The sequence below is a fragment of the Medicago truncatula genome, chromosome 4 (genome assembly GCF_003473485.1).
Source record: "Medicago truncatula cultivar Jemalong A17 chromosome 4, MtrunA17r5.0-ANR, whole genome shotgun sequence".
NCBI lineage: Eukaryota > Viridiplantae > Streptophyta > Magnoliopsida > Fabales > Fabaceae > Medicago > Medicago truncatula.
The window spans coordinates 17,928,844-17,949,737 of record NC_053045.1 but is presented as its reverse complement, the minus strand read 5'-3'; the positions used below and the strand labels follow the sequence as shown (position 1 = coordinate 17,949,737).

Sequence of the window (20,894 nt, the reverse complement as noted above, 5' to 3'; positions counted from 1 at the left end):
GAGCCTTGGGATCATTGGTTCATCTAAATAACAAGTCCTTCACAAACCAAACTATAAGCTTATAACTTTATGTTAGACCTAATTTCTCAAGACAATTTCTCTTTTGTTCCTCTAGCAACCAAGCCTATTTCGCTGACTTGATTACTATTAGATTTTGGTTCCTCTAACAACCAAGCCTATATCGCTGACTTGATCATTATTAGTTCCCATGAAGATCGAAACTATATGTCTCAAAGATTTCAAAGACTATTTAGCTGCCTTTGCAATCCTTGTCTAAATTCACTTGTTCGAATATCAAAGCTCCACTTTCGTTTTATGAATTGATATTTGAGATAATGGATAAACAATTATCAAACCCTCCACTTTAGTTTCCACAGTTTGATAATGGTTGATCCATGTTAAAGCGGTGAATTTAGATAAGAAATTAGGGTTACATAAAATTAAGGCTTAGAGCTTGGCTTGATTAGGATTATGTCATTTAGACTTCTCCAACAATCCCAAGACAAAGAGAAGTCTACTCACTCATGTTCATCGTAGACATGGGGAAGAAGAGAGAAAGCATAAAATTAAATAACAAGAAAGTAAAAGAAAAGAAAAGAACTTTTATTAGAGAGACAATTGTCACTTATTGAATTCCAAGAAAAGATGATTATTTGTGATGGCTAGCTACTCTATTTATAGCATACATTCGACTTAAAATCTAAGCAATTACATTACTAGAATGTTCCACAAGAAACTGCGGGCTAAAAATAGAGTAGCTTAAAATCTAAGCAAAAGCAGCAAAAGTGACTCTGGAGGGTGGCACGGCCGTGCCAATGCTAGCACGGGCCGTGCCAAGCTTCTGACTTTGGGGGAGACATATTTTTGTCTCTGAATTTTCGTATTTTCGCACTAAATCAGCTCCAAGTCCCTTTCTTTTGCTCCAAGATTCAATCCATCAAATATTAGTTCCTGAAATATAATAAAATGCAATTTGTAGTAAACTATCTTAAAAAGAAAATAATACTAATATAAAATAAAATAAAATCTAATTAAAACTAAACTAAATAACATATAAAAATAGATAATAAATGACTCATCAAACTCCCACATACTTGAATCTTTGCTTGTCCTCAAGCAAAAGGCATAGATATAGCAGCAACAAAAAGATTAATATATGACAATTCAAATAAAAGCTTATGTCTCCCTCGAGGTTTCATTTAAATGTACACTAATCACAACTTCAAGTATTCCTTGTGAACTTATTCAACCCAAATACAAGTCTTAAGTGAGTGTGTGTGTGTGTGTAATCCAACCCTTTTCTTGCTCCTGTATAAGATAGATATTATGAGGAACAGGTTCTAACCTTAACACTAAAGTGACCGAGAAAAATCCTTTCTTCATTTCATATATGAGAGATGGGAGAGTTTAGATAGATTTGACAATTTAGATATTTGGGGGCTTGTAGATGCCTAGGGGCTATCATTTCACATTGGAAGTCCGCGAGGGGGTATCCTTTCCTCCAAGTTTTCATGATCACCCTAAGTAGTGCTACAACTTATTCATCTTCACTTAGGAAGTTCCTCTTTTTAGAGGGTTTAATTTAAGCACAATTTGTTTGAGAAGTCATCACCACATTTAGGAAGTCAGTGAGTGGGTATCCTACTTTCCTCCACGTGCTGGTGATATTCTTCTGCCCCATTTTAGTTTACACATTACAGCACATTAGAATTATTCCCACACAAACATATACTACTTTTACTTTGAGGATTTTTAAGGGTCCAAGTTACCATTAAAGTTAGAACGTGTTCCTTAAAATACCTATTCATACACTTACGCAAGGATTGCAACTAGGTGCTTTTCTCATTGGAGAATTTTCACAATAAAACTTGATGTGGGTATAGCAAGAACACTTACAACACGAGAAATCACTTTCATGTACAAGAAACAACCATTGAAGAGACAACAAAAAATTTATGTCATAATAAAACAATAAAAACAAGCTGCTTATTCATGCCTTTTACAATAAAACAAAACAAAAGAATAAAGTTTAAGGGAGTTTGGAAACACTACGACTAAAGACACTTTATTAGGCTCCCCCCACACTTAGGAGAAGCATTGTCCTCAATGATTCAAAATAAGAAAAATAAAAGAGAAGAAGGAGAGGAAGAAGAAGAAGAAGAAGAAGGAGGAGGAGGAGGAGGAGGAAGGGAAGAGAGGAAGAGGAAAGCTCACATTGTTTTCATTGAGGTCCATAGGGAGGACCTTGGAGGTGAAAATGGTGCATCATGTTCCGAAGCATTTGGTTATTTTCTTCGGATATGCGGTTGCCGCTTAGGACATCATTTCTTAGTCCCGACAATTCAACACCTTGCCTTTGTTGCTCGGTGCTTATCCTCTCGACCTCGGCATGCATCCATGCCCATCTTGCATTTTCATTTGTTTCTCCGGCATCACGGTAATGATGCTCCTCATCATGGTGCAATTGTGCACCTTCTTCCCCTTCATCATCGTGTTCTTCATGTATTTGTGGGTCATCATCAACATACAACAAATTTTCTTCCACCTCGGTGTTAGTCCGAGATGGGTTAGGAAGTAAAATCAAAATGGGCACGTTGAGTTTGAGTGTATAAACAAAGGGGAGTCGAGGTTTTATGAAATTCATAGAGATAAGGGTTTCTATGTTTAGCCTATTGTTGCCCTCAATCTTGTTTATCCCTTGGTCCTTACTCACTCCTAATTTCCCAGCTATGTATGTGATGATACCACCAACTACTATTTCTCCCTTACCATCAGACCTATTTCCTATATGGGAAAGGTAGTCAAGCAAGTAAAAGCGAGTGTTAACGGGGTGGTTGTGCAGCATAGCCCACAACATGAAGAGTTCATCGCTCCTAGTGTTCCCTATATCAGTCCTTCCCCAAATAGTGCAAGCCATAACCCTTTGAAGGTACCTAAGTATAGGGTTGTGAATGTTGCTAGCTTTGTTGGCACGTGTGTTAAACTGGCCAAGACCGGTAATTCATTCCCAAAAGGTGGCGGGTTGATAGTCAACTGGCTTTAGATTTTGATTCCAAGAGTCGTGCATGAACCCCGCATTTGCGAAGCCCATCTCATCACAAAAGTGTTGAAAAGACATCTCATAATCAATATTCATAAGCTGGAAAGAAACTCTATGGTTAGGGTTATCAAAATTCAACCAATCTTTTGTAAAAACAATAGAACTTAAAAATTCGTAGGTGAAATTCTCATACCTTCTCACAGGTCTCAACATATCAACCCATCCTAATCTTCCTAGAAGATTAAACACATTGTCTTTAAGGCCTAGCTTATTCAAGTCATAATTATCAGGGTACCTGCAAGGATGTAAAGGTTTAGATATGAGAATTTTGTACCTATCTCTTCGCTTATTGTCCCTGAAGATAATGCCATGATTCTTTGCTTGTGCATTCTTCTTTGGAGGAGGGCCCCCTGATGAGCTTGCAACTTCGTTTCCACTTCTCTATGAAGCCATTGCCTTGACCTTGCTTTTGATTTGGTGTGGTGTTGGTTTTGGGGTTGTTTTGGGAGTTGGGTTGTGGAGTTTGGTGATTTCTGGTTTTTTGGCTTAGGTTAATGGGGGTTACGAATTTGGGTGATTTTGGTTTAGATGGATGAAAGTTGTTTTTGAATGGGGGGTTATGTGATTGGGATGGTCTTTGTGATTGATTGGGTGGAGAAATTGTCTGAATTGGTGAAGTTTTGAGGGATATATGAAGGTTTGAGGTTTTGTGGTTATGGAGGTTTTAGAGAGAAGTTTGAATGTAGAGAGATGTTTGTGGTTGAGAGTGAAGGAAGAAGAAGGCCAAAAACGTGGTTATGCTTACCTGATGATCGGGCACGGCCGTGCCAACCTTAGCACGGGTCGTGCCAACTTCCTGGAATTTGCATGATTTTGGCTTGGCAAGGTCTGGCACGGCCGTGCCAGTGTGAGCACGGGCCGTGCCAAGGTTCTGGACTACGGGGCTTCAAAATTTTCCGTTTTCTTGAATCATACTCGGACAATTACCTACAAAACAACTTAAAATAACAAAAAAGAAACAAACAAAAGCGGTTAAATGCGTGGGTTGCCTCGCACGAAGCGCTTCTTTATAGTAATTAGCTTGACGTTAGAAAGTGTCCCTTAGAAAGGAGCAAAGAGATCGTATTGTGTAGATGACGCTAAAAAGCGTTTTTTCACATCATGTTCTTTAATCATATTGCAATAATAAAGGGCGGGACCTTTCATAACATTCTCGAACTCAAATCCTACCATATCATTACTCACTTGAAAAACTATCCTACCATTCTTAACATAAACTATAGCACCCGCAGTGCCGAGGAAGGGTCTTCCTAGAATCATAGGGCAATCATGGTCTTCCTCTATGTCAACAACCACAAAGTCAGTCGGGATGTATATCCCTTCTATATCTTAACGGGGATGTCCTCAACGTATCCAACTATGGGGATAACAGAATGATCGGCTAATTTCAATGTCATCTCGGTAGGTTTCAACTCTCCTATTCCCATCTTTTTAAAGAGGGATAGAGGCAACAAACTAACACTAGCTCCTAAGTCACACAAGGCTTTGTCTACGGTTTCTTTCCCTATCACACAAGGGATGGAAAAACTACCTGGATCTCTAAGCTTTTGGGGTTGCTTCTTGATGATTGAACTACTTTCCCTAGTCAAAGCTATTGTCTCTTTGTGATCTATAGCCTTTTTCTTTGAAAAAATTTCTTTTATAAACTTGGCATATAGAGGCATTCGAGACAAAGCTTCCGTAAGGGGAATCTTAATGCAGATCTTCTTAAGGGTGTTGACAAACTTATCGAATTGAGCCTCCAAGTTAAGCTTAGTAGGCCTTAATGGCGAAAGGGCTTTGTTCTTATCAAGCGTTTTCTCACTTTCTATCACATCTTTCTTACCCAAAAGCCTAACACTCTCTCCCTTAATACTTTTGGCTTTAGCAACGGTCTCTTCTAACTTACTACCCCCACAAGAAATAGCATTGACATGAGCTTTGGGGTTTGTTTCGGTTTGACCGGGAAAAACTCCCGGTGTTTGAGAAGAGGTGGCCACTTGTTGGGCCACTTGGGAGATTTGGGTCTCAAGCATTTTGGTGTGTGTGGCAATAGAATCAACCTTGGTAGTGAGTTTGGAGAGAGAGTCGTTCAGAAATCCTGTTTGGTTTTTCAGTTCTTGAAGTTGTTTATTTTGGTTCATCATGCAATTTTCCAACAAAATTTCCAAACTTGATTTCTGAGCCACCCTCTGGTTGTTTGTATAGCCAGGTGGTGTTACTTGTCCGTAGGAACCTTGAGGGTTTTTGTAAAAGTTTTGATTTGGCCTCGTTCCTTGGTTGTATTGAGCATAGTTCAATTGCTCAATACTATTAGTAGCATTACCTAACTGACAATCAACACCAATATGACCAAATATACCACAGATTTCACAAGGAGGAGATGTAGGAGAAGGTGTGATAGCATTAACATTAAGTTTTTCAAATTTTTGAGTTAAGGCATCAACCTTAGCAGAAAGGTGATCATAATCAGAGACCTCGTACATACCTGCCTCCTTTTTGGAGGGCGTAGAGGCGGTGATGGCTCTTTCGTTGGTCCATTGGTAGTGATTCTGAGCCATGTTTTCAATTAATGCGTAAGCCTCCGTATAGTTCTTGTTCATCAAGGCTTCACCTGCAGCTGCATCAACAGACATCTTAGTGGTATATGTTAGGCCATTATAAAAAGTGTGGACTATGAGCCACTTTTCTAAACCATGGTGGGGACAAAGTCTAAGCATTTCCTTGAAACGCTCCCACGCATCATATAGAGACTCCCCATCTTTTTGGTTGAACCGCGTGATTTGGTCTCTTAGTTTGGCGGTTTTAGAGGGGGGAAAGAATCGGGCAAGGAATGCTCGCCTCATTTGATCCCATGAAGTGATGGAACCGACTTCTAGGGAATGGAACCAAGCGCTAGCTCTATCCCTTAAGGAAAAGGGAAAGAGATGAAGTCTTACGGCTTCTTGGTTCTCTTTTATAGTGCCACTGAGTTTAAGGAAGGAAGAAATATGGAGATTTGGATCCTCAGTGGGTGATCTAGAAAACTGGTTTTGCTGCACCAAATTGAGTAGTGCAGGCTTGATCTCGAAATTGTTACCCTCAACCGTCGGGTACACGATAATAGCTTGTGGCTCTTCCGTTGAAGGAGTAGCATATTCTTTGAGAGTGCGTTCAGCCATAGCAATATTATTTTGTGCTTCTCTCTTTTTCTTATGCAAATATCTTTCAATCTCAGGAATAAATTCTCCGAGACTTTTACTTCTTCGCATAAGAGATCGGGAACCCAAGAAGTTAATGGTAACACAACGGAAGAAAGAAGTAGAAGAAAAGAGGGAGAAGAAAGAGTTCTAATCACAAAGAAAGAGTTAATTAAATTAGTTTACTCCCCGGCAGCGGCGCCAAAAACTTGATGAGATAAAACCACAATTGCACGGTCTTACCGAAGTAGTATGAAAAGAGTATCGTTCCGACAGGGAGTAGTTTAATTCAATTAACCTTTGATGATGATTAGAGGAGAAACAAGTTGTAAGTTGGGGTTTTCAAACGATTGAAAGATAATAATATAAAAAGGAGCCTTGGGATCATTGGTTCATTTAAATAACAAGTCCTTCACAAACCAAACTATAAGCTTATAACTTTATGTTAGACCTAATTTCTCAAGACAGTTTCTCTTTTGTTCCTCTAGCAACCAAGCCTATTTCGCTGACTTGATTACTATTAGATTTTGGTTCCTCTAACAACCAAGCCTATTTCGCTGACTTGATCATTATTAGTTCCCTTGAAGATCGAAACTATATGTCTCAAAGATTTTAAAGACTATTTCGCTGCCTTTGCAATCCTTGTCTAAATTCACTTGTTCGAATATCAAAGCTCCACTTTCGTTTTATGAATTGATATTTGAGATAATGGATAAACAATTATCAAACCCTCCACTTTTGTTTCCACAGTTTGATAATGGTTTATCCTGTTAAAGCGGTGAATTTAGATAAGAAATTAGGGTTACATAAGATTAAGGCTTAGAGCTTGGCTTGATTAGGATTATGTCATTTAGACTTATCCAACAATCCCAAGACAAAGAGAAGTCTACTCACTCATGTTCATCGTAGACATGGGGAAGAAGAGAGAAAGCATAAAATTAAATGACAAGAAAGTAAAAGAAAAGAAAAGAACTTTTATTAGAAAGACAATTGTCACTTATTGAATTCCAAGAAAAGATGATTATTTGTGATGGCTAGCTACTCTATTTATAGCATACATTCGACTTAAAATCTAAGCAATTACATTACTAGAATGTTCCACAAGAAATTGAGGGCTAAAAATAGAGTAGCTTAAAATCTAAGCAAAAGTGACTCTGGAGGGTGGCACGGTCGTGCCAAGCTTCTGCCTTTGGGGGAGACATATTTTTGTCTCCGAATCTTCGTATTTTCGCACTAAATCAGCTCCAAGTCCCTTTCTTTTGCTCCAAGATTCAATCCATCAAATATTCGTTCCTGAAATATAATAAAATGCAATTTGTAGTAAACTATCTTAAAAAGGAAATAATACTAATATAAAATGAAATAAAATCTAATTAAAACTAAACTAAATAACGTATAAAAATAGATAATAAATGACTCATCAATATACAGAGCTCAGCACAGACTTGAAGGAGTCTGATGCAATGTCCAATCTAATGAAAGACTTACCTCCAATCTGCAAGCAAGACCCCTTAGAAGTTCAGATAAACTTCATCAAAGAACACTTTGCATTAACTTGTACGAAGATAAGGCTGGAAGATGTTCCTAAGACCATGTATGGTGGAGCCTTGCCAGTAGCAAAGAGCAGGAAAACAAAGAGGAAAGCACTCACCAACGATGAGTATCTTGATGAGGCTCCTGAACAGCATGCAAAGAAAGCCAAGAGAGCTAAGAAAGATAAGAAAGCTACAGTTCAAGAGAGCACAATTGAGCCTACTATTCCAACCATTCAAGAAGAGGTTGAAGATCTGGAGGCTGACAAGATCTTACCAAGAGAACCATGAGTGGTAAATCAGTTGCTTCATCACAAGCTGCTCCTGATCAACCTTCAATTCCAAAGAAGAAAAAAAGGACAGCTATCGGGAAGCTAAAGGTAGCAGACTATGTGATGGAAGAAGAAGATAATATTGCAGCTGCTACTGATCTAGTTACAAGAGAACTGGAGAAGAAGAAAGCTGAAGATGATGCTGCACTTGCAAGGGGGATTGAAGTTCATGTATCAAGCATAGCAAGGGAAGATGCTAGTATAAGTGCACAGTGTAACGCCCCATTTCTATTTAAGCGAATAATATAAATATTCAAGAAATAGATGTCACGTCATCAATAAAATCTAAAACAACATGCATGTATAAAAATTCTCAACAGTAGCAACGAATATAAACCATACACTTCAAAAGCATACATGCCATGAGGTCAAAATACATCATCATAAAAATTCTCCAAATCCTGACAATTGGGTAAATCTCCACAACGTAAATAAATCCAGAATAAACAATCTAAAATAATCATAAGACAAACATCCTAGATCAGAGCCTATCCTAAGACTCTAAGGAAGCGATAACGGAGATAGCTCCCGCTATCCAAGGAATCACCAAGCAACTCACCAAAGCAACTAATCCTGCACCTCGTCTACCCATCCATACAGACATGTAGGCGGTCAAAACCACTGGGGGTAAGATTTATATCAATCATAATCCACATAAACAGTTTGACATTCAAAATCAAGTATCAATTAATTAATCAAGAGCAATTAATTTCCATATACACATTCATGCAACAATTCCAAATCTCACAAGTATGTATTCATCAAACACACCTATCAACAACAATCATCATTCACATGCAACACGTAAGACTCATGCCAATATGATATGCGCCTAATCACGACACATATATGCATGTGGTACCAAATCACCTGAAGGTCGTCACCCATGATGCAACAAAAACATCATATGTAAGATTTCACACTCGTCTTACATTATCACCGAAGTAAAAGAGTACCCCTCCTTTACAACATCAAGACTCAACATGACTACGATGCATGGACATACAAGCAAAGACTCGACAATGGAAAATCACCTCATAATATTCATAACAATATAAAGGATAACCTCCAATTATATTGATCACCTCAACAACAATTGGATTATCAAGTATTTACGTCCACACAACAATCAAGTCATAATTCAATTAAAAGTCATCATCACATTGTCATCATAATCATCAATAATCATCAACATCATTCAACATCAACTACATAATATAGTTTCATCACTCCAAGTACTCCTCATATTCCAAGTAAAAGAAAATACAACACTCTATGATAATTAAATATCATATCCAACCCTAACAATTCATTCACACATCTTCATTTAGTCATATAAGGCTAGTCACGAAAGAGTTATAAGATAATTGGCTTAAAGAACCATTTTCGATAAAGTCCATATGAAGTGGCAACACAGCCAACATTGATAACTTTCAAAACAAGGTAACCTATTTAAGTTTGAAAACTCACAAATCAATCTTAATCAATCATGTAGTCATGAGGTTAAGCCACTTACGAACTATTAAACATTAGTTCAAAGAATATCTTAAGTTCGTATGAGAAAACCCAAGTTCACATTTTTCACATTCGCACCCGAAAATCAAGTTTGACATGATTAAAACATTAAGCCAACTTTACAAGCCTTGCCTAAGTCCACATGAACTGTAGACCAAACTTGTAATTCCTATTAGTTCACAAAAGTTCATTTCCGACAAAATCCGAAATTACCAAAAATTCAAGTTTCTACCCAAATAGAAAATCTCAAATTTGAATGAGTAAATTATGTTCTAGTAGGTTTAGGAGTACAAACAGAGATTAAACAAGTTGAAAGAAGTATTTTACAAAGCTCGGATTGGCCCCCTAAAGCTTGGAACGAAAATTATAAGTTGCTGAAACTGGGCTTGTTCGCTTAAGCAACCAAGTTCCAGAAGCTACAGCAGCTGTTCTCTTTCCGTTTGCTTACCGGTTCGCTTAAGCGACCGAGTTCCAGAACCTACTAGGATTGTTCGCTTACGCGTTCGCTTAAGTGAACAGTCATCAGTTCTGCAGAAAAACTTACGGGTTTCTACCCTTTTTCACCCAAAATTCTCAATTTTGATCTCCCAATGCCCAAATATGTTTCCAAAGTTTGTTTACAGGTCTTAGCACTTAAAAGGGTTGTCAAGAACACATCAAACATGAAAACAATTGCCATTTAAATATAATTCACCAAATCAACCCATTTTTACAAAACCGACAACAACAACTCATTTCACATCATCAACTCATGATTTATGAACACCCAAGCTATGAATCATCAACAACAATATCTCTTAACAACAACATCATCAATTAAACATGATTCTCATCACAATTCAACAACAATATAGCACAATTCAACATTTAGGGCACAATTCACAATATATCATTTTCACATACTATGAACATGTAATTTCACCAACAACAATTCAATTATCACCAATTTCATGTATTCAAACATATCATCATAACAAGAGCACAAATTTCAACAACTATGAGCAAAATAATCATTTATTCAATTAAGCACTTAAGCATGCAATTAATGAAAAATTACAACTAATTGATTATGATTGAAATCTAACCCCCTTACCTTAATTAGCAATAATCCTAGCCAAAGCTGCAATTTAGATCCTAGAATCTCTATCACCTCTTGGGTCTTTAAGTTTTTCTCCCTTCTAACCCTTTTCTCTTCCCTTGAACTTTCTCTCTCTACCTCTCTCAAAATTCTTATGAAATGAAATGTAAACCTATTTTCTCTTAAGACAAGGGTTTATATAGGCTCCTCTCAAATGTGCTTAACCCTAAGGCCTTAGTGGGCTTAACTCACTTAATCATTAATTCTAAAATGTTTCTACTCACTTAACGGTAAAATACTAACAACGATCACTTACCGGTTCACAACTAATTACCACACTAGTAACTTAGTAAAATAATGGTTCTCACTTGAAACACTAAAAATAATCCTCACCATGAATTTACTAAATTACCCTCCCAACATGAAAACCCATAAAAATGCACCCAATGATAATTAATCACACACAAGCACATAAAAATACATATTAAAACAATTAAAATAATTCTAGTGAAAATCGGGCTGTTACACACAGCAGGTTGTAAAGGCTGATGAAGAAATACAAGACTTGGTGACTTCAGAAGCTGAGAGTTTGTTAATGATTTCTGGTGATTTGGAGAAGACTACTGATGAAACTCAGAAGGTTGATGTTGGTGGTTCAGAAGCTGTTAATCCAAAAGCTTCAAGAGGTAATCCTGATTCTCCACACTATGCTGATGTTATATAGAATCTAGTTCTACCTCTGTCTCTCTCTCAACCACACTATCATCCTCCTTAACCTCATCTAGCTATGATGATATTCCTTTAGGCCAAATTTATACATCTATTAACAAAGGCCTTTCACCATCCACCAAACTCCACAAAAAGCCTGCCGATAACACTCCCTATGAGCCTATGTAACCAACTATTCTGAATAAGATAGGTGAAATATCTGAGATGAGAAACCAGGTATGTGAAAGACATCCTGTTGATCACCCATTCCGACCACCAATGATCAAACCTTTAAGTTTTGTTACTGCTGATGCAGAAGTGGTTACTGAACCAGCAGTGCCTGAACTTGAGAATATAATTGATTCATCATCTCATCCCTCTTCATCAAACTATATATCTGTCTTAGAGAATCTGGTCTGTCACCACTCTGGTGAACTACCAGGTGTTGAGTCAACTCTAGAAAGAGCCTCTGAGGGAGCTTCTGATGAAGTGCTTTAGAAAGCCCCCAACAACAAGCACCAAACGTACAAATAACCTCAACAACCCTTCCAGATGTCTCTGTTCCTGAACAAACTGTTCCTGAAAAAATTATTCCTAAATAACATGTTCTTGAACAAATTACTTCTGTCCATATTGAGTCTCCTTTTATTGCTGAACAACTTTCTGAAACCAATATTCCAATAAATAACTCCACATATGGCCAACCCTCATCTTCAAGCCTTCCTATTCAAGTTTGTGCTCTTGTCAGATCCACAAATGTTCCTTCTCCACCCACTCTGTTTCTAGATTCTATAATTTTAGCAGATGTGCGTGAGAACTTATTTCAGGAGCTAAACAACCTGATAAAAGCAAGGACTAATCTGATGCACAAAGACAGCTATGAGAAACAATGGAAAAGGTTGAAAGATAGAGTAGACTTTGTCTTGAGTGAGCTTCAGAGAACTTGTATTGATACTCAAGACACTGCTCAAAGGAAGCTTCAAGATTGGCTAAAAGGGGTTAATAACAAATCATAAGAAGTTAATGTTCTAAGAACTTGGGTGCAAAATCCTCTATGCTTAAGAGAAAGGAATGTTACTGATTTCATTCCTACTGGTGTGCATCCCATGGAATTGGATTTAACTTGGTTAAACAGATCAACTTCAAATCAGCTTCTACAAGTTTGGAATTGGTGCAAAGAAATGGTGATTTGGAAAAAGAAAACAAGAAGCTGAAGAAAGAACTCATGTATCAGAAGTTACTCTTGCTGGAATACAAGTCATCCACATAAGCTAAGCTAGAGGAAGCAAGAATGAGGGAAGAAAACTTGCTTAAAAGCACTGAAGCCTTCAAGCAAGACATGAAGCAACAAGCTGAAGAGACAAACATGATGATGAAACAGATGATGGAGATGTTTCATAAACAAGTCCAACCCTAGTTTCACAACCATTAGCTTGTTTTATTTATGTTTTTTATTTTTGCTTCTAAACTTATGTTTATATGCTTCTGATCAATGTTATTTGCTTCTGACCAATTTTATGCTTTTGACCTTTTCGTATTTACTTAACTGTTTTATGGAATTTCTCACTGTTTTTCTCATCTCTTTCTTTTTGTCTTTATTTTATATTTTTTGTTGATGACAAAAGGGGGAGTAGATGTATAGTATTTATAGGCTCTGAGCCCCATTAATTTAATTTTAATCAAGTTAAATTAATAGGACCTTCTTCTTATCTCTTAGTCTATTAATGTAAGATTATTTTGAGTGTTATTTCGTTTTTAAATGATGAATTTAATTAACATGGATAGAACTCAGGGGAAACTTACAAACCTCACCTTAAAGTACTATTGGACTTAGGGGAGCTTACAAACCTCATACCCTTATAGTCAACTTGTTAATTAGATTAACAACAATTGCACATTTTAAATACTAATGTTTGTCATCATCAAAAAGGGGGAGATTGTTGGAACAAAATGTGTTTAACATTACCCTTTGAGAGTTTTGATGATAACAAGGTATTAAAAATATTCAATTGGATATACTAATATTTGTTCAAGTGTACATGACTACAGACAAAAATTGGAATCATTATTAGGTTCTGGAAGAACAAAAGAGAGCAAAGGAATCAACAAAATGGAAGCTTAAGACGTCTGAAGAAATTGCTCCTGAAGTGATGACGTCATCAGAATCATCCCATTTGTGGGGGAGATCTTTCATTCAACCATTGATACTGATTTCGTATCATATTTTCAAGGTGGGAGAAGACATCTTCCATGCTTTTATTCATCAAGGCCTCCGGTGGATGCGTCCACCATCACCTTATTTGTGTAAAACAATCCATGTGTAAATGTTATGAATGATCAATATTTTTCAAGCTGATATGAAAGGCATAACTTAGGCAACTTTTTGAAATGCTCTCAAGTTTCATATAGCGACTTTGTGAAAAACTCTTTCATTTCTCAATCGAGTAACGTTAGATGGAGGAAAACATTTAGCGAGGAAGACTCATTTCAAATCATCTTAAGTTTTTATGGACTTGAATGCATAGAATGTAGCCAATCCCTAGCTATATCCCTTAGTTAAAAAAGAGAAGAGTCTAAGGCTTATGACATCATTAAAAACTCCTTCCAATTTCATATCTTCGAATCATTTGTTTGAAAACCAAAAAATTTATCTTGTTGTATCAAAGAAACCAAATAGGTTTTATTTTAAAATTGTTGGCTTCTACCGCTGGATGCACAATACTATAATTTCAACCATGCTCACAACTAATGGTTTTCTTGTTTGTTGTTGGAAAAACTCAATCTCGCATATTGGTTGTACAATTTCTTCAAGACTTTGAGTTCCTTGCATACAGGCAGGAAAACAATTCCAAAAGAAAGAAAAAATTTAGTCCAACCGGAAATATAAAAAATTAATCAATATCAAGTTAACCCCAACAACAAAACCAAAATTTAATTTAATAGGCTAAAAATGTACGATTTCTAACGCATGATAAAAAAATATAAAAAAAATATTTGAACATTCATTTTATGACAACTTTTAAACAACCATTTCGTATACTCACATTATGGTCTTATTTCTCTCTTTCTTTTTCCTTCCATTCATTTACCAATAAAAATAGAGAGAAAAGAAGAAAAAAAAATTATCACTAAAGTTGTCACAAAGAGTTATACAAATATCCGAAGTGCAGAGGTGTACACTGTACAAGCTTATATATCAAAAGTTAAGAGTACATAGTTAAACATGCATATGGTTCAACTCTTTACAATACTAATAATACTAGCAATCAAACAACACATGGTGGCTAATTACCGCCAGGGTGGATATCATTAAAAAAGTGTAAATTATTAAAATTAAAAGTTTCCTACGTGCTTGGTTAAAAATTAAATTAAAAAAATAGAAGAGAACAAGTGAAGGATATAATCTGTAAAAATACTAGACAAATCTCAAAGATTTTTACATACGGTGATAAGCTGTAGCCACTACATAAAACTTTTATTCCATGCATAATAAAACACGCGATGATCAAGTTTTTTAAACAGTAAATGACATTCCACAGACAAAGTTAAGTTGTAGTTCACCCTGACCACCCTCTCTGGGGACCAACAGAGCTATGCACATTCAACCTGTCAAGAACAGAGTTGAAATCTATGGTTTGTCCACTCTCCTCCATCCTTTGGATCACGCTTGCCACGTGGTCACCCCTGAATCCCATGTTCACCAATTTCTCAATCAACTCATTGTAAGGATGGTTGCGTACAAACTGTGACTGGCTAGGATTTCGAACCAAGAGATTGGGGTTCGTAAGGGAAGCACTTGTTTGAGGATATCCAGATTGAGCAAAATGAGAGGGTTGGGGTGGTGGATGATGTGCCCTTCCTCCCTCACCACCATCATACATCATATATGCATTACCAGGAGGAGGAGGGAGTGCCGGGTGGGTCCCACTAGCTCCATACACGTCACCTGGTTGGGAAGGGAATGAACCCTTGATTTGCTGGGGTGGAGGCTGTTGGGGAACTGTTCTACCAGTTCCCCCATATCCATATTGCATGGAATCAGCACGGCTGGATCCTGGTTGCGGAACCCCTGAATATGGCATTTGCATGGGCATGCTGTTTGGCAGTGTTTCTGTGGGTGATGGATTTGATGCTTGGCTGGGCTGGTATGGAGGATACACAGTAGACGAGGGGGGTCTCATTTGAGGTTGCATTGAGGATTGTTGGACCTGCTGAGACCATTGCTGCTGCTGCGGCGGGGGCTGCTGCTGATACTGAGAAAATTGTTGCACAGGTGTGGGGGGATTTATTTGAGATGGTGTAGGTTGTTGAGCCACCCGAGACATGTCTTGTAGTTGGGGGGTTCGGTATTGTTGATCAGAAGGCATATACTGATTCTGGGGGAGCTGAGACGCTGCAGGAGCAGGCGGCATGTAATAAGAGGGTTGTTGAGTGGGTTGATTCACATTTGGTGGTGGAGCTTGGGCTGGCGGGGGTCCTGCAGGCTGTGGCTGAGGAGCAATTTGATGAGGAAGAGCAAGAGCTAACTGCTGGTTGTTTGTATCAGATGCATTATCAGCTTTTTTAGGGTCTGTTGTAGAAGGTGAAGATTTGTCCTCATTGGACTGTGAATGGCTTGAGGAAGATGATTCTTTCTGAGCAAGTTGAAGCTTAGCTAGCTCTTTCTGCGTCTCGGCTAACTCTTGCTTGTCTCTTAAAATTTGTACTGACCTGTGAACCTACATGAGGAATCGAAAAAATGAGGTTGGAACAAAAGCAAGGAAAAACAGATAACTGCCAGTAAACTATGCATAAAAACAAGGTTGGCAATTGACAACCTTGATAAACAAAGCATATATTTAAAATCCATGGATTATGATAAGAGTTGGGTTCGCAGTTTAACAAAGAATGATTTCTCATTGTGGAGGGACGAAAAAAAAGGCAGCATGCACAGGGTACTTTCATTTCTTCGATGGCCTTGACATGCAAAAAATCATGAAATGCCCCATATTAAATGGAACATAATAATAAGATATATGGAGGAAGAACAATAAAAAGTAGTAAAATCATTAGAAAAGATTTAGATTTAAATGGTCTCTGAAAAATTGGTTTCCCATCATCCCTCCATCAAAGATAATCCTTTATTTTACATTAAATTAGGAAGTCACGCACCACTTGGTGATGTTGTATGCATAATAGGTCGGGTCGAGCCGGGCTTTGCTTAAATAGGCCGAGCCTATTTGAAAAAACTAAAGCCTAAGTCTGGCCTATTAGCCCGTCGAAGGCTTTATTTTAAGCCTGGCCTGGCCTTTTTAAAAGCTTGGCCTGGCCTATTAGCCTGAAAGCCTAATTTGTACTAACAATTTTAAATATAACATTTGATATATTTATAAAAATGCTGATAAACATATATTTTTTAAAAGGCTAATAAGTCAATTAAGATTTTGTAAAGCATGTACATCCATTCCCCCCCCCCCCCCCCACTTTATATATATATATATACAATAAAATTTTGTAGAGCTAACACATCCATTTTGTAGAGGCTAATACGCGTGTATTATAACATGTATTTTATAGAGGCTAATACACGTGTATTATATAATGTAGTATGAGCAATGCTAGGGGCAGTCGCTCATTCACTTGCGGACTGTCACTCTCCCTTTTATACGGGACACGTCATTTCATTTTTAATTTCCTAAACCGGCAACCGGTTAAACAAGTCTAATTTATCAGCCTTTATTTTTTTATTATTATTTTTCTCAACAAAATTGTGCTGTACCCAGATCCAAAAACACCTTAATACAACATCTTCAATCTTCAATAGTGCAGCAGAAGGAGGAACCGAAGAAGATCCATAACATTCTCGTGCGGTTTTTTATTTTCAAATAACAAATATTCTTTGTGTGCTGAACTGAACCTATTGAATTTCTCATATCAACTTCTCTTATTGCAAGCTCTCTATTGTTGCTATAGATTGAAGAATTAGAGGAAATCGTTACATATTTGTAAGGTTGATCTTGTCAAAAAAATATCTGTAAGGTTGTTTTGTGACTGTTCATAAGGTCGTGGGTGTGTTTTGCAATTCTGGGTAAGACAAGGAAAGAGAATGCAGCCATTACAAAAAATTAAAGGAAAGGGAATACTTGAGTTTCTATTTTTTCTTTTCTTTTTTGCTATTTGGAGTGTTGACAGTTTTTTACTTTGCTTTGAATTTACTGGATATGCATATTATTGGCACGAGCATATGAATTTTTGGGATTGATAGTTTATTAGAATAACTTGCCTTAGCCCTTTGTGGGAAATTTGGGGAAAGGTTTGTATTTTTGTTGATGTGTGATTAAGGTGCCAAAAGTTGAAGGTTGGTTCTCAAGTGAAGATGTAAGGTTGGAAAATTTGGGAGATTGAAGGTTGCTGTGAATGTGATGTTGGTTCAAATCCTTCGTTCTGGGTTGCAGGCGAATAGCTTAACAAAAAGCCTTTGATTTTTTGCACATATAAAAAATAAAATAAAAAAGTAAACTTAAGGTCTCGGTTAACAAGTAAATGCCTTTAAAAACAGGGTGACGTGGCCGTATCAGCAAGTGAGTGCCCAACCGAGAGTGTCAAAGTGACTGATGGTAGCATTGCTCAATGTAGTATATAAAATTACACATATATGGCCGGCCTGATAGACCTAGTAGGCTTTTCTATAAGCATTAGCCTAGCCTATTTAAATTAATGAGCTTTTTAAAAAGCTTGAGCCTAACCTATTTAATAAACAAGCTAGGCCGGGCTTTAAGTAGGTAGAGTCATAGGCCCCTGATGAGCGGCCTGGCCTATTCCCACCCTTAGCATACAGGGTACAAGTTAATAGAGGTTTGATACAGTACATGTATGTAGATATGCACATGATATGTATTATGACTTAGTTTTTAAATATATAACTTTGAGTGCACACTATATGACATCATTGCACAGTGATCCAAGTCCAAGCCAACAATATACAATCCATACTGACACGGCTTAGTTATTTTCTCATCTTGCCTCAAAACCTCTGTTGTCAATGCGGAAATGCGGCGCATCGCGGCCAACTCAATAATTGGCGCGGTGCGGGAGCGGGGCACGTAGCGGATGCTATTTCGGTTGTGCAGCCACTAATAAATTTAATACTAGATACCATACTATTAAAAAAAATACTAAAATACCTTAAACATTACTCAAAATTTCATGAAGTATTCATAATATGAAATAAAAGGGATAGCAAAATCGAAAATCGCTAATACCAATTATATACAACTAGTACAAGTTATTGTTTTACTATTTATAGGTCCGCTTTGGCCACTTTCCACTTTTGACACAGGCCGACGCGGCCTGACACGCGCCGACGCGGTCTGGTACGGTGGTCCTGATTTTTCCGCTATAGCGGTCGGCGCGGCCACTATTGACAACAGAGCTCGAAACACAGCATTTTGATTTTTGTTGCTATCCCCCTGACCAAAAAAGGTAGGGAAGCCTTTGTATCATACACTGGTTCTAGTCCTGGTCCTTAATTGCATGGCACTGGCAGACATGAGAGGATCAAATGACCACTTCAATCATGGACCAAATAATAAAATGTGCGCATCTTCGCTGCCCTGTCCTTGATTTTGTTGTGTTTTAGCTTGCATATTTTATTTATTCATGAAAAATTACATAAACATGTTACGTAAGAACTTTGAATACTGCTTTAGATGTTTCATGTTGGTATCTCTCATAGAAATAAGGAAGATTTTTGTGAAATTTTGGTGCATTGGAGACATCAAGGCTTGTCCATTCGAGAAAGAGAGAGTGGAAATAAATGTAGGCAACACAAAAATGGTACTTTGGTCTAAAAACAAAAGTTTCTATGATAATACCAATTCCTATCATTATCATCATTTTTAGAAATTTGCATACTTATAAACAAACATTGATATGGGCACATAAAAACAAGTGAAGTTGCGGCAACTTACTTCCTGAACGTGCTTTTCAAGAGATTTGAGCTTTGAGTCTTGGTCACCGTGGTCACGATTTAAATCAGATCTGATTTCTCCAATAGATTTGTCAAGATTGTAGCAATATAATTCCAACTGTGATAGCCTTGAACTAATTCCCTCAAGAAATCGCATAAGATTGTCAGCATATTTCTTCATACTCTTCTCAACAGTTGCAATCACATCTTGGCTTAAAGAATCTTCAGGTGGATTATAGGCAGGAGCAGGAAAAACAGATGTCCTTGCTACCCTTGATTTGTGAAAATCCTGCAAAAAAATTATTATGTTGTGTTGTCGAGATTGGGATTAAAATTAACATGATACTGATACTCCTAATAATCAAAAATAAGAAACAACAAACTTGAGAATGATGAATAAAACAAACACATAATAAAGTTGTATGTAATTGCTAAGCATAAACCTAACAATAAGCTTTTTTTTTTTTTGTTGGTATTAACCATCCCAGTTCCTAGGGAAAAGCCCCCGAAGTTCGACTGAGTTTAAGTATAGTGTAACTAAAAATTGTTCCACCAGAAATCGAACTCAGATACTCCTGAACAATGCGCCGATTGAAGCTCATTGACACCAATCACTTGGTTAGCAATAAGCTATTTTAAACCCACCCTCCCAGTAGTAGATTTATCGATGACACATGAATAACAAAGAAAACAAGGATTAAAAGGAACACTAACTCGATCATGATGATGATCCTAAAAATAGGTAAATTATATAAACCCTAACAACAACAAAACAAAACAAAACAAAAAGCAAAAAATTAATCGTTGACGCGGAAATACCTTGGTTGAATTGGAAGGATCGTTGTGATTATTGGAATTGGAATCCCGGTTGGAAAAGTCTTCGTATGAGCACAAGATGTCATCGGATGCAAAATCGAAGCCGGGGTTACCGCGACCGGATGATCCAGAAGCCATCGATGGTGGATTGAATGGTTGGAGCGATAAGAAGCGATTCAAGAGAAAATTTGTGTAGAGTGAATAAAGGGAAAATTGATTGATTCTATTTCTTCTCTGCTGTTACTCGCTTTTCCGCAAAACCGACGCTCCTATCCTCATTTATGCCTAACAAATACTAAATTATTAGATTAGATACAAATTTTTTATTTTTTTATTAATTGAAAAATAATAACCAGGTAACAATCTAAACGAGTAAATAGGCAATTACTCCTCTTAAATTGTAAGTTTCGTCAGTTACTTCATTGACATTAGCAAAATTTCAATTATCCACTTAAAATTGCACAATGTTAATAAATTTACCCCCTCCGTCAAAAAATTTTGTTAGTCAACGTAACGTTTTGCAGATACCCCCTTGAAGTTTTGCACTTATGTGCAAAATATCCTCCGAACTTGAAAAAATATTTTCTTTTCTTATCACTAATTCAAAAGATATTAAAGACAAACAATTAACGGTTAATTTTAATACTTTAAACTGTACAAACCCCCTAAATACTAAATTTTTATTTAGTGATCATGAATTATTATTT

The 20,894-nt window shown here is 37.1% G+C and overlaps 1 protein-coding gene and 1 non-coding gene across 2 annotated transcripts; one reads left to right on the top strand and one right to left on the bottom strand.

The window, feature by feature from the left end:
* The first annotated feature begins 5,770 nt into the window (after window positions 1–5,770).
* On the top strand, window positions 5,771–5,877 carry LOC112418755 (small nucleolar RNA R71). Its single transcript, XR_003008845.2, has one exon. It is a non-coding gene; the product is annotated as a small nucleolar RNA R71 (small nucleolar RNA).
* Window positions 5,878–14,791: 8,914 nt separating this feature from the next.
* On the bottom strand, window positions 14,792–20,474 carry LOC25479434 (trithorax group protein osa). The gene is made up of 3 exons (XM_013588138.3): window positions 20,191–20,474; window positions 19,373–19,660; window positions 14,792–16,141 (listed from the first exon to the last, which is right to left on the bottom strand). The coding sequence occupies exons 1-3, from the start codon at window positions 20,323–20,325 to the stop codon at window positions 14,981–14,983; spliced, it is 1,584 nt and encodes a 527-aa protein (XP_013443592.1). The 5' UTR covers window positions 20,326–20,474; the 3' UTR covers window positions 14,792–14,980.
* Between the last annotated feature and the right edge of the window lie 420 nt (window positions 20,475–20,894).